Raw genomic sequence first — 14,396 nt, 5'->3', positions numbered from 1 at the left:
CTGTATTTGTATATTTAATATATGCTACTTTTTCATATATTTTAAAAATATTATGTTTTTTAAGTATTTAAAAAGTGTAGACCTGGCCTTAGGGTACAAGTTTTATTAGTTCTTTTATACATTTCTGTGTGTTCAAACCTGCACCCTGGGTGTTAGCAGGACTGGAATGATTAGTGAGGAATCTGCTCCTCACATTTGGGATTCCCTACTCAAACAAAGTAGAGGTTGAATAAGTAGACTTCTATTCTGTAATTTTTTGACAGAATTCTGCAGCCTAAAACCATTTCATTTATAGCACTCAGGCTCATGCTTATATTGGACTCTGTTAGAACACAGTTAGTCTTGCACTGTATGCAACAGGCAGAAAGGCTGCCTGTTGAGGCTTCTGTTGAGGCTTCTCAAGAAACAGAAAGACCTAGCAGTCTTCAGGGAGAGTCATAGCTCCTGGAATTTGCTCTGAAACTGCTAACTCATACTCAAGTTCAGGGGAATATGAGACATTTTTCTCTTTAGTATAATCTGCACTGGCTTCCAACAAGATGCTGAACTGCTCTCAAGCTGCACCAGAGTGAGTTGAGGCTACTCTGTGCATGCCATGAGTGAGCCGTTACTGCTTTGACTTTCATGGCATTCATGTTGATAAAATGAAGGACTGAACTGGTCCTGAGAAAACACAGAATCCTTTTTTTTTTTTTCCTCTTCAGAGATGGGGGCAGACAGAGAGTGATAACAGTGTTTCTAAGTGGAGATCAGAAGCAAGAAGCTCATCAGTTAAAGTCTCTGCATAATATTTTATTATATTGTTACCAATTGGAGCAATTTAGTAAATTAGCATTAATGTAAAAGTGAAGTGAGGAGATCTCCTGAAGCAGGCTAATAATGAGCTAATCAAGTTGGTTACATACTTAGTCCACTCTCACATCATTCAATCGAAAACAGAACACAGAAAGCAATGATGGTGAGTGGGAACATGGTAGAGGTGCCATCTTCTCATCAATCCCACTTGAAGGTCCCTCAGCCCACCCCAGGCTTCCCAGACATGTTCTACAGAAAGTCCAAAAATTCCTCCTTCAGATTCCCCCATTGTCACCTCGCCACTGCAGTACAGGTAATCCAGGGCTCTTAAATTACCTGTTCTAATATCGTAGAATCATAGAATGCTTAAGGGACCTCTAGAGGTCATCTAGTCCAACTCCCCTGCACACACAGGGTCACCTAGAGCACATGGCACAGGACTGCATCCAAGTGGGTTTTGAAGATCTCCAGAGAAGGAGACTCCACAACCTCTCTGGGCAGCCTGTTCCAGGGCTCTGTCAGCCTCACTGTCAAGAAATTTTTCCTTAAGTTCCTGTGGAACTTTTGATGCTTCAGTTTCCGGACGTTTCCTCTAGTTCTCTTGGTGGCCACCACTGAAAAGAGGCCAGCACCATCCTCCTCGCTCCCTCACTTGAGGTACTTGTAGACACTGATTCGATCCTCTCGGCCTTCTCTTCTCCAGGCTGAACAGGACCAGCTCTTTCAGTCTTTCCTCATAGGGCAGATGTTCCAGGCCCCTGATCGTCCTTGTAGCCCTGCGCTGGACTCTCTCCAGCAGCTCCACATCCCTCTTGTACTGTGGAGCCCAGAACTGGACACAATACTCCAGATGAGACCTCACCGGGGCTGAGCAGAGGGGCAGAATCACCTCCCTCGACCTGCTGGAGATGCTCTTCTTAACGCATCCCAGGATCCCATTGGCCATATTGGCCACGAGGACACACTGCTGCCTCATGGTCAACTTGTTGTCCACCATGACGCCCAGGTCCTTTTCTACTCCCCAGCCTGTACTGGTGTCTGGGGTTATTCCTCCCTGGGTGCAGGACCTTGCACTTGGCCTTGTTGAATTGCATGAGGTTTTTCACCACACAGTTGTCCAGTCTGTCCAGGTCCCTCTGGATGGCAGTACAGCCCTCTGGGTTATCAGCTACTCCTCCCAGTTTGGTATCATCAGCAAACTTGCTGAGGGAGCACTGTGTGCCTTCATCCAGGTCATTGATGAATAAATTGAAGAGGACTGGACCAAGGATTGACCCCTGGGACCCCTAGACCCCTAGCTACAGGCCTCCAACTAGACTCTGCACTGCTGATCACCACCCTCCGAGCTCTGCCATCCAGCCAATATCTCCTATCTTCCACCATTACTCCTGCTCAGAGCAAAAATACCTGCTGGCCAACAACAATGGGAACATGACGCTAGACAAATGTGCACCGGAGCTACAGAATGGAAGGAGCCAGTTGGGCTCAACTTGAGGATGGCAGCCTGAAATGTCCATGAGTTGCTAAAAGACTGAGTGTTGGCATCACACAATCTGTCACAGCTGAAGCTTCTAAGAGAAGAGGTGTGAATACAGTCCCCAGAGACTATGTCTTCCAGCTTATTTCAGAAAGAATTCTGTTAGTCCTTGTGTCTTCTACAGTTAAAAGGGACTAGATAATGAAGGGCTGCAAACAAACAAACAAACCAAAAAAAAAAAAAACAGTTAAGTTGGATGCAAACCCACAGGGTAGGATGAAGCAGACAAATTCACTTCTTTTCCCCTTCCTCCTTGATGCCATTGCAGTGCTTCTCAGAGGATCTCCAAATGATCAGGATGTCTCATATCCCAAAGTCCTTCAGTCTGCCTTACAAGAACCATCATACCAGTGACAGTATTCTCACTGGCACTCTCAAAACAGTGGGTCCTGCCTCCACCACCATATTCACAATGCTGCCTACTCAGGATTCTGACACGAAAAGATATGTGGATCTGGGGGTGGTGGGGATGGAATGTGTATATGACAGTCCTATCTCATTTTTTCCTGATGACTTACAGGACCAGCAAGTCATTTCAATTAAAGAGATAGATGTTTGTTCTTGCTGATGAATTAACCAACCACTCTTGCATGTACCCACATGAGTACTAACATTTCAAAGCAATTAAACTGTTCAGTGAGCAAGAAAGGATTCTGTAGTATTTTCAGCAATTAATGTATGATTGGTTGAGTACAAAAAATGATTTACGTTTCATCATTTGAGGGAAATTCTAAAGAAGATGCAAGTGTTTTCCATAATTATTCTCTATTAATATTTATCAAACTGCATAATTATTCTCATCAAACTACATAATTCCGCTTACTCATTATATTATGTCACTAGCTTATTTTAAAAAGTTTTGCTTTAGTGCCATAATTTTATCTGTCATGTTCTGCATACAGTTACAAATGACAGTACCAAAGCTGTAATTCACATTCATGTTCCCCCATCAAGTTCTACTGAACTGAGCTTTCACAACTGAATCAGAAGCATTCTACTAAAACATCTGTACTGTTTTACTAAATTTGAGGTTCCACATGTTAAACCCAGGGACAAAGTGCAAGGTGCTTTTCTTGCAAACACAGCTACGCAGTCCATTCAATGACTGATATAGATGTAAGACCCTCTGATTATCCCTGGCATTACTTGTTTGGGGATTTCCATTCATGGCATTGAATGCTGTATAAAAGCCTAAAGAAGCACATGCCTCCATGGCCATAAAAACATAAATAACTCTTTTTTTTTGATCTATTTTATCTCATTGATGTATTTTATCTCAGACTGCTCAGAGAGGTTGTGGAGTCTCCTTCTCTGGAGATCTTCAAACCCACTTGGATGCAGTCCTGTGCCTCATGCTCTAGGTCACCCTGCATGTGCAGGGGGGTTGGACTAGATGACCTCTAGAGGTCCCTTCCTACCTTAAGCATTCTATGACTCTATGATTCTATGATTGTTCGAAGACTGAGCTAGACCCAGCAAATAAGCAAAATGGCAATTTGCCCTACTGCTTGTGTACTGCATCCTGATTTTTCAGTTCTTAAGATACCAAAGAGGGATCAATATCTGGATCAATAATGACTCACCAACATTTGGATTTAAAAATAGCAAAAAAAAAAAAAAAAAAAAAAAAAAAAAAGCTCTGCAAGTAAACTTAGATTTTCACCTCTGCAGCTGTCCAGACTGTATTTTTCATAATCAATAAAATTTATTAGAGACAAAACAGCTAAGCTATGCTAGAGAAAGTAATAGTGGCTCCTGTGGACCTGTATTCAGTAGTCTTGACCGTGCAGGAAACATTATAGGAATACAAATCATATGCAAGCAAAGCGATTGTGTTCTGATTAAAATTATTAGGACCAGGGGCATGAGTAAAAGGAAGTGCAGCAGCTGCATTTTAAAGGATCTTCCAATGTTTCTGCAGAAAGAAGTCTATGGAGATCATAAGCGCAGGAAAACCTAGCCAGATACTAGCAGCAACTCTGAAAAGCGCCATGCATTTAGTGTCCCCACAACAGGAGTACAATAGATGCATAAGGTCAATCTTACCTAATACCAAGGGATGGTCAGAATTATTTGGATATCTCTCCCTTACAGCTGTTAAACCCATAAGTCCAATGCTGAGAGTGGGTCCTAGCAAGCAAAAAGAGACAGGAAAGAAAGATGAAGGATATTTGAGCCTTTGAGTTTCATGTTCATATATATATGTGCACAGTTGTACATTCATCAATTATTTTAGATGCAAATTCTGAGGATTTCAAAGATGAATGTTGCCATGAAAACTGTTGAAAGCAGTTGGCTTCTTAAAAATGGATGCATTTTGTCACATTAACATCTTCCATACACTTGTTGGGTGCTTTTATTGCATAGAATTGTTACAGGATAAACCACATAATAAATTCTGTAACATCTGTATTCTGTGGGACATTTCTCTAAATGTTTTCTTAATGTTAGTAATATTCCCTAATTACAAGGGATGATTTTAATTGTGTGCATCTTTTATGTCCTTTAGTCATGGTGCATCCTTAATACTCATTATTAAGATCTGAAAGAAAAGCATGGAAAAAAAAAAGTGCAACATGCTTTTCCTGTCAGAACCCTGTCAGAAGGAAATTATAGGGATGTACAGAGAGGAAGCAGTGTATCTGTGTTGCTCACCTTATTTTAGAACTATAAAGAACAATAAATAAGTCAAACTATGGAAAAGGCTGAGTTCTGCCTTGGTCCAAATAGCAAAGATGAAAACTCAAGCCTTCCACAAAGAAATAGGGCACCTGAATGCACGTATTGATTCTCTACCAACCAAATACTGATCAGTGTTCCATCTATATTTTGGGAGGTTGAGGGCAGTGGGATAGCCAATCTAGTCTTTAAAAAAAATGATGCTTAATAATTTTTACCATATATCAAGCTTGCCTCTTCATAAAAGACTTTTAGAAAAAATACAGCCACGCAAACTGTTTATAATCAGTGCAAATACTGGATACCTGTGAAGCAAAGAGCTTAGACAGGATGGTCACCTGGCAGATGATCCGATGGCAAGTCTTTTCCACAAAAATGTCCCCATTCTGCAGGGGATTCTTAAACATCTACATCTGTATTATCTATACTTTGAGACTAGGTAAGTGGCAAAACCAGTAAACTTCTAAACAACAAGAGGGAAAACTCTAGATTTCTGCTGAGTATTACCTGATTTACTCCATCCTTTTTAGCAATTATAATTTGGGGCCCATTAAATACACCAGCACTTTCACTTAGTCCAGTACTTAGTATTTAATGTTGGTTTTCCAAATTATATATGTTGTAACAGCATAAAATTAATTGAAACTAATATAGTTTGAGTCTGGTAAAATTGCTAGAAGGATCATACTGGAACTATAGTAATAGTAGCAATAGCATTCCTGGAAGACTGAAAGACTTCTGAAAAGGACTGGACAGAAAGATTTCTGGAAGACTGCTTAGGCATTATGCCTAAGAGTCCTCCCAGTAGCTCATGATCAAAAAGCCAGCTATATGGGGGAGGGAAGCAAAAATAATTTCATTTGGAGAGTGAATCAATAAATGTTCCATAACTTATCTCCATCTTTTTTTGGAGATTATGATGATAATTTGGACAGTATATACTGTTTCTTCAATATTGTCTGCACCTGTCAAAGCTATATGTTGTTAGGTTATTAGATTTTTTAAATGCATTATGTTCAAATCATTCTTTTTAAAGTGATTTCCTGTTAGAACCACATCAAATGAAAGCCATATTGCGGGCTAAAATGTAATTCAGTTCATCGTTACAGTGTCAGGATCCATTTTATATATATAACTGGAAGGAAATGAAAAGATTAAAAAAATTAGTCATCGTGAGTTTCTTTTTATTATTATTATCATGATCACTACCATAAAATTAGCTGATAAATTGCACACTATTCAAAAGAAAGAAATAGAATAAAATTAGTATAATATTACCCTAGATTAATCATAGCCCAGAGGTACTGTTATTCTATGGAACACAGAAGCTTGACTGTTTTACATTTTAAACTTTCTTCTCAGCCTTTAGAATTATTTGCCTTAAGAGGAGAATAACAAGTCTATGTATTGGATACAAAATTTTTGGCTGGCACGATCAGTAAATTTTTATCATTGTTTCTAAGTGACAGCAAAACAGCATTCACAGTTTCGATCCAGATGGTTAGCAATAACACTTCATAACAGTAACCTAATGAAGCTTTTTAGTGCGGGTGACAGGTAAATGTCTGAAAGGTTTATGGCAAAGAAAAAGCTTCAGTAAATAACTTGAAAAACAGTCTCTCTTCTTCGCTGGGTAATTATTGCTTTTTATAATAGCATAATGGAACAGCAAAGCATAGGTGAAGAAAAGGCTAGAAAAGAACTTCCTCTAGAGCGAACAGGATGCGCAGTGGAACCATGACCTTTTCTTTTTGTTCTTTTAAGATGAATAGCTACTTAACAACCATTAGGTCTCTCAGACTTAACGGCAGGAATTTAAATCTTTTTCATGTAGTTAAGTCTGTCCAGGGACAGGAGCTAAAAAGTCAGGGACATGGAGACTTTTTCAGGATGCAAGTAGAAAATAATAGTTTTATAACATTTTATCTGAAAGAAGAAAGTTCTGGGAACTCTCATATGAGCTTTTCTTCCCTAATCCTGCTTACTGGAAGGCTAAACCTAGAAATCTCTGCTCCCTTTGCAATGAAGGGAAAATCTGATGGCTCCGTGGAGGCATGTTGTCTGCTTCAAAGGTCAGAGACCAGTCCTACATAGATTCTGATGTTTCTAGTGCAACCTTCTTCAATGGCAAAGTACATTTTCAGTGAATGCAGATATTAACTCAAAACATCCCATTTTCTCCAGGGAAGAAAAAATAACAAAACTTACTGATGGAGAGACAAAAATAGTTCAAAAGAACATCTGGAGATTTTGAGGGTTTTGAACAGAAATGCACAGTGTTTCAATGTGTTGTCAGCTGTTTGCAGCTTTAGCTGTGGAAATTGGCAAAAAAAAAAAAGCGAAAAAATTTGGTTGAAAGATTTTTTTCTATCAAAAGCATAAACATATTTTTTTCTATCAAAAGCAAAACCATTTAGGTTGAAAAAATGAGTTAAAAAAAAAGAAACTGTCTATTTCTCTTAACATTTTCTACTGTCAGTTCTCCAAACAGTTATGATCAGGACAGTGTTGTCAGTTTTTCAGTTGGTAGGTGAAGCTGATATGTCTTGTGCTCCCCTGAGGCATCACTGAATGACTAGTTGAAGCTAGGAGTGTTAATGGTCTCATACCAGGACAGTGAGATTTTTAGAGGCAATCTGCCTCAGGCTTCTGATAGAAGAATGATCCTCAAAAGTGTTGCTGACACTGATTTTTTACTTTTTCAGAATGTGGGTGATAAAACAACATGAGAAATTAAAGAAAATGTCAATTAAAGCCTAGAGCATGTGAACAAAAATAACAATGAAATAGGTAGCTTTAAAAGGAAAGCCACTGAAAACATATCCTCAGCCCAGTAACAATAAGCATTTCTGAAAGCACACAGTCAGTGTAAATGGGGTGGAATAAGGTAAATTAGGCTGGGGACTGACCTTCCGGAGAGCAGCTCTGCAGAGAAGGACCTGGGCATCATGGTGGACGACAAGGTGACCATGAGGCATCAGTGTGCCCTCGTGGCCAATATGGCCAATGGGATCCTGGGGTGCATTAAGAAGAGCATCTCCAGCAGGTTGAGGGAGGTGATCCTGCCTCTCTACTCAGCCCTGATGAGACCACATCTGGAGTATTATGTCCAGCTCTGGGCCCCCCAGTGCAAGACTGATGTGTTGCTGCTGGAGAGAGTCCAGCGCAGGGCCACAAGGATGATCAGGGGACTAGAACATCTGCCCTATGAGGAGAGGCTGAGGGAGCTGGGCCTGTTCAGCCTGGAGAAGAGAAGGCTGAGAGGGGATCTAATCAGTGTCTATAAGTACCTCAAGGGAGGGAGTGCGGAGGATGGTGCTGGCCTCTTTTCGGTGGTGGCCACCAAGAGAACTAGGGGTAATGGCCACAAACTGAAACACCAAAAGTTCCACAGAAACTTAAGGAAAAAATTCTTAACAGTGAGGCTGACAGAGCACTGGAACAGGTTGCCAAAAAAGATTGTGGAGTGTCCTTCTCTGGAGATCTTCCAAACCCGCTTGGATGCAGTCCTGTGCCACGTGCTCTAGGTGACCCTGCATGTGCAGGGGAGTTGGACTAGATGATTCTAGAGGTTCCTTCCAACCTTAACGATTCTGTGATTCTATGAAATTAATAATGTGATGGAAGCAAATCAAAGAATTCTATATGCAATTTTAATAAAATGCTATTCTGTAAATAAATAATTTAATTGCAAAGCAGCTAACATGAATTCTTCTATTTTCTGCTGTTAAAATATAAAGTATTCAGCTGTTGTTAGCTTAGCATTGCTGAAGGGAAGTATAGAGCAGCCTGGACAGCTCTCTTCATTGGTTAATGAATGGTTAATTTTGGGCAGTGTAGTTTATCGTAGGACTTTTATATAGTCCTGGTTATCCACTGCTGCAGGTACTTGCCTTTTAGTTCACAAATATTTAGGTGTCAAAGTCAGGTATTGAGATTTGATTCATTAGTGCAAAAGTTCAGAAATAAACATTTTATGTCTTTTTCCCAGTTGTCTTAGCTTTCTTTTGAGGTTAGAAGAAATTCTGAACCTTCACATTAAAGCAAGCATTTCGTTTCTCAGTTTCTACAGATCAAGTGATGAGTTGCCATGTGTGAATCTCCTGGAGGCTGAGAAGAGAAACTTCCCCACACAAAATCGTGAACTGCGGTTTCTTATGGCGAGCAACACCTTTGACTCAATTTGTATGAAAACTCAATGTACTTATTAAAATGGACGTTACCGTTCAAAAATTAGAATTTCCATTTCTTATATGTTCTAAGCTGTACAATTGTCAGATTTTTATGGTTTAGATTGTAAATGTGTTTTTTCCTCTGGCTAATTATTGGTATTATTTTTTTAATTTTGATGTCTTAAAGGCCAATGTATGTATCATAATAATATGAAGGACATATTTAACAAGTGTGGGAAACACTGTATACAAATGTATATTTGTAAAAGCTATTTTTATGATTAGCATGTTTTACTGTTTTACCATATTTAAAGTCAGCTAATATTGCACTTCTTTGTTTACAGCTTAATTCAAACAAGGTCATTGTTATGATCAGTGTTACAGTTAAATATGTTGTGTGGTATTTTCCATTATTTTATTTATTTTATTCCTCAATTAAAATAATTATATTTACAAATAGGGATAGCTGCTAAAGAAATTAAATTATCAAAATATGAGAGCAATTCCTGGCAAACTGTAAATTGGATGCCCTTTCAAATCCTGTTCTTCGGGAATATATTCTGTGGGCTGCCACCCACTAACACAGTCCTTATAGCTGTATCTACTAGTCTCAGGACAGTTTGTTATTACTATATGGAAAGCTTGCACAACAGATAGTCTCCCATACAGCCAGATAAATGACTTACAGACTGCCAATACGTGAGAGCTTGAGTTAGCTTACTAATAATATTTGTTTTCTTTTTCAGCATTAGAGTCTTTCCACTCCCGAACCCCAAAAGCACTCCTAAAAGCTTGAAGGTGGAAAATAATTATTACAGCTGTTGTAGGGGGAAGTCTGAAATAGAATTTCTTAATAAATCATATTTCCTTTTGAATGGAATGGATGCATTATTTCTCTTGTATTACTCAGATTTGAAGTGTATCACATGCATACAAGATATTCTTCTCTAAGGAAAGTAAACTTGCTCGCCATTCTGAAGCTAGACATACATGCTTTCACAGATGGCAGAGATGTGCTCACATATAAGCAGACATATCTTTAAAGTGGTTACAGAGAAAGAATGACATAAAAACAAGAGCTTTCCAAGATATGGAGGTATTAAATTAAGAAGTACCGTACCCAATCAATGGAGCATAGTTTTGCGTCAGTCTAGAATGGGGAGTTGTGGCTTTCACTGATATCCGTGTCCTGTGATACCTAGTGTTTTTCCCAGCTCCGCAAAGATGAATCCTTGCCTTACTTTTTAATTATTCTCTGTGGGCTGAAAGTAAAAGAAAAAATAAAGGCATCAGTGTGTCTCCTCAATAGAGCAAATTTCAATTTCTCTAAAAAATATAAGTTTGTGAGATGTTAAGTTCACCATAAAATATGGGGGAATGAGGAGTTGGGAGTTCAGGGACTCCAATCAGATTTCCAGCATGGTAACCATCATCCAAAGCACTGATACTCTTTGAATGTCTGAAAAGAAAATCATAAATTTGAATTTAATTATCTATTAATGTATAGGAATTTATTTCATTAGAAGATCATGTAACAGAGCACTTTCAGCTATGTTTGGGCCTATTATATCTAGTATACAGAGCTAAACATGAGTTCACCTGAGCATTATCTAGCTATTTACTTGAGGAAGGAAGTTCCTTATGCAGAACTTCCTTACTCCTGAAGGAAATTCCTTATTCCTGAACATAAACAATTGTAGCATTGGAATCTACCTAGGGTGACAGTCCCAGGAAAGTGCTAGAAAAAAGTATTACACTTCTGTGTGAGCAAAATATTAAGTCAAATTAAAGTGTTAGTTTGCCTTTGATTAATAGCTTGGCTATCTTGTTTTTTTTTGTTCATTTTTCTTCCTAGTAATACTGAGATGTATAATAGTTATTACCATTATAATAGCTTATTACTATTTTCACCTTTAAAATACAAAAAAAAAAAGTCATTTTTTGAATTGGCTTTGCCTTCTTTGGCTTACAGTTAAAAAAGGAAGTCCAAATCTTAGCAACTCAGTGAGCATTTTGCCTTAGTATATATTTAAATTATGTAACTGTTGGTTATCTTAAAAGATGCAGACTTTTATCTAACAGCTCTGATATTGGTATTTCTGGTATTGATATTAATAAACTACATATAAGAAACAGCTAAGTGTATCACCTCTTTACCACCTCTGTTTCAAATGAGCTACTAATCAAAGAAATGCACGTTATTAGATTTTTACAAACTTGTTTCTGTCATTATCCTTACATTTTATACTTACAGAAATTATTTCACCATGTGGATGACAAGTATCTTTCACACCACAGTCTGTCCTGAAAGCATTTTGAATGCAAAAAGACCTCTGTGATGACATCCTTAGGTACTATTCATTTGCAAGCCACAAACTTGTGCCCTCCAGCCTATTACTAGCAAGGTTTCTTAATGGCTTGTATGACTCATAAGAACTAGAAAGAATGTTGGTAGTTTCAGCACAGCTTGGTATTTCTCTGCTTTTCTTGTATGTGGTATGCCCAATGTTGCTTGTCATCACCACATACATTTGTTTTATGTGATTTTTATTAGTTTGCTTTAATGTTGTTTGTCATTTGCAGAACCGAAGAATAAAAAACAGAAGGGATCTCATCAATCAATTTTGGTTTTCAAAAGTTCTACAACATCTTTTATATACACTCCTGAATTAAATCAATTCATTTTCTACACAGACCTACATGTTCTGTGTTTTAGATATTTATGTGCAGCTGCATGAATGAAAAACATTTGCTAAAATAGCTTGGATTTTTTTTTTAACTTTTGTAAATTCTTGTATTACATACTATTGCTGGTTTGGTTAGTTTTCTGTGTAGATCCATTTTTATTTCTGGAAAATCACTGTACTTAAACAATGTAGATAGCTACAATCTTGTAAGCAGTCTTATTTTTAATAGGTAGCACTGAAAGTTAGAATTAAAACATTCAGGGTTTTCCCATGTAGACCAGATTTATGGTTCATGACAGTTTTCTTTAAAATGCTGTAACATAATTTTTACATGTCTGTAAATAAATATTTTCTCTGATTTATGCACTAATTCCGTTTTGTAATTTCTTCTGCTAAAATGTGACTCTAAGAAAGTTTCAGGAAAATATATATCTCTCAATGGAAAATAAAATTTAAAGCTCTGAAGTATTGCTGTGATTCACAAACATTTCAATTAGAAAAAGCAGATAAATCATGGTATCAAGATTATTCTTAAGTGAATAAAAAGCTGCAAAACTTGGTAAATACTGTTAAGCAATTTTAACATTTGAAAAAAAAAAAAAAACTAAACCTGAGTTAAAAAATAATTGAGAAGATGTGTTCCTCAAAAGAAATAATTATTCACTTTATTCAGAACTTTCTTGCTTTCTTGGAAATATTTGTGCCTGTGGAAAAATAAACAATAAGAAAATCCTACAAAAAAAAAAGTGACAAAGCAAGCAAATAGGTCCAATCATAAAGTTTCATAGAACTTACAGGAATGAAATGACAAAGTATCTATAGAAACTATTCTAAAAGCTATAAATTTTAGTGTGAAATGCTACACTTTCTATTCATTTTTACACATCCTGGAGGTTTCTAAATTTTATATGATATTATTAAAGCCAGATTTCTCACTAATTGAATTAAATTTATAAATGTCCTACCCTTATTATGATGAGTACAGGCTCATTTTCAAATATAGAAAGAACACTACTTCAAATTAAATAAATAGCCCATTAAAATTATTTCATATTTAAATTTAGAGGGGAATAGGATCTAAGAACTTAGCTTTCAGAAGATTCCATTTTCCATGTTCAAAAGTATGCATAGTGGTCTAGTAAATTTAAATTATAAATAATATATCAGACTAGAGAGAATAAAGGATATTAGAGTAATATATGTATATTAATTTGTCCATCAAGATCTTGTGATAAACATCATCAAGAAAATCAACTGAACTCTCTATTAGGCAAGAGTGGACATGAGGATTACTCTTACTAAAATTAAGGCATCAGTCAGACAAAAAGAGCCAGGGAAAGCACCAGCACCCCACAATGTTAGCAGGATAATACGTTAAACAATTGATAATTTTGTGGTCAAAAGAAGGCTAGAATACAAATATTTTGGAACAGTGAAGTACTTGAACTATTTGCAAATATATTATTTAGAAGGTATTTTCAAAAGAAATTTTATTTTTTAAACACAAATAAGAAACTTAAGGTTGGTAGAAAGATGTGATATACATTTGGATTGATAAAAATAGAAGAAAAGAAAACTTTGTGTTTCTAAAAGCTTTCATATTTTTTCTTTTTTTTTCTCCCTCATATTTCTTTAGACCAAGCTTATGTGCTTTGTCCATTTTGTCTACAAGTAAAAGTGCTATTAAATATGCAACATTCTTCTTACTGAAGATAGAGCTCTGCTCATAACTCCTATTTCAAGTCAAACAAAATTCTGATTTATGCCATTGTTGCACAAATCAGTAACCATGAAACATGTAGATCAGTGCCAAAAGTAATGCATTTGAGTATTTTTTTTTCCAACAGACCTAGCAAGTTGTCTTTTATGCTCTGTTCTCCATCAGTCCTCTCCACAATCGAGGGGGATTACATCCCAGAAAAATGTATATCCAGACCTTTCTTTCCTCAGTTCTATACAGGACAGCTTTCAGTGATACTTGTCATTAATTTATTGATGAAGTATCTCTCCTGAGACATATGGCATCTATGATGACATATTGTATTACTTGCAGTTAGAGTATTAGTGTATGTAATCCTGCATTACAAATTTATTCACTGGGCTCTGTTATTTAAGTGAGCAGGAGTATTATGTCATGTATTGGGAACACAAAAGTGTTTTGACAAAAAGCTCTATACAATAAACTGTGATGATTTCAAGGATGAGGGACCCTTGATATTTGGGTACTTCTCCATTATGTGAGGATCATTTGTAGGTGGAGTGTGTATGGTTTTTCTGGTAGACTGACATGGTATCAAAACAATAATCCATGAGTGCTACTGCCTGAAATGTGGCTCATTCTGAACAATTTGCTCAAGGCTATTTTCAGAGGATCCAAGATGTGTCACAATATAACATCACAGCAGCAATCAATAATAGCAATAAGAAAAATGGTGAAAATCACTGTTCATGGAATTGCATGGGGGCAGTCATGCAGACAAATGATGTTGTTGATTGCTCTATCAGATGCAGACTTTAAGGACAAGA

General features: G+C 37.1%; 1 protein-coding gene across 4 annotated transcripts in view; it reads left to right on the top strand.

Moving 5' to 3' along the window:
- RALYL (RALY RNA binding protein like) overlaps nt 1-10,063 on the top strand; it is a 348,258-nt gene extending 338,195 nt beyond the window's left edge. For all 4 annotated transcript variants that reach the window (XM_088527230.1, XM_088527231.1, XM_088527232.1 and 1 more), the window contains one exon: nt 9,075-10,063. In XM_088527230.1, coding sequence (XP_088383356.1) covers nt 9,075-9,092 — 18 coding nt within the window. In that variant the 3' untranslated portion in view covers nt 9,093-10,063. The remainder of the gene's footprint in view (nt 1-9,074) is intronic.
- The last annotated feature ends 4,333 nt before the right edge of the window (nt 10,064-14,396 follow it).

Source organism: Tinamus guttatus, unplaced genomic scaffold (assembly GCF_059628265.1).
Source record: "Tinamus guttatus ecotype Peru unplaced genomic scaffold, ASM5962826v1 Tinamus_guttatus_pri_ptg000269l, whole genome shotgun sequence".
In the NCBI taxonomy this organism is placed as follows: Eukaryota; Metazoa; Chordata; class Aves; order Tinamiformes; family Tinamidae; genus Tinamus; species Tinamus guttatus.
This window is presented reverse-complemented; position numbering and strand designations above follow the sequence as displayed.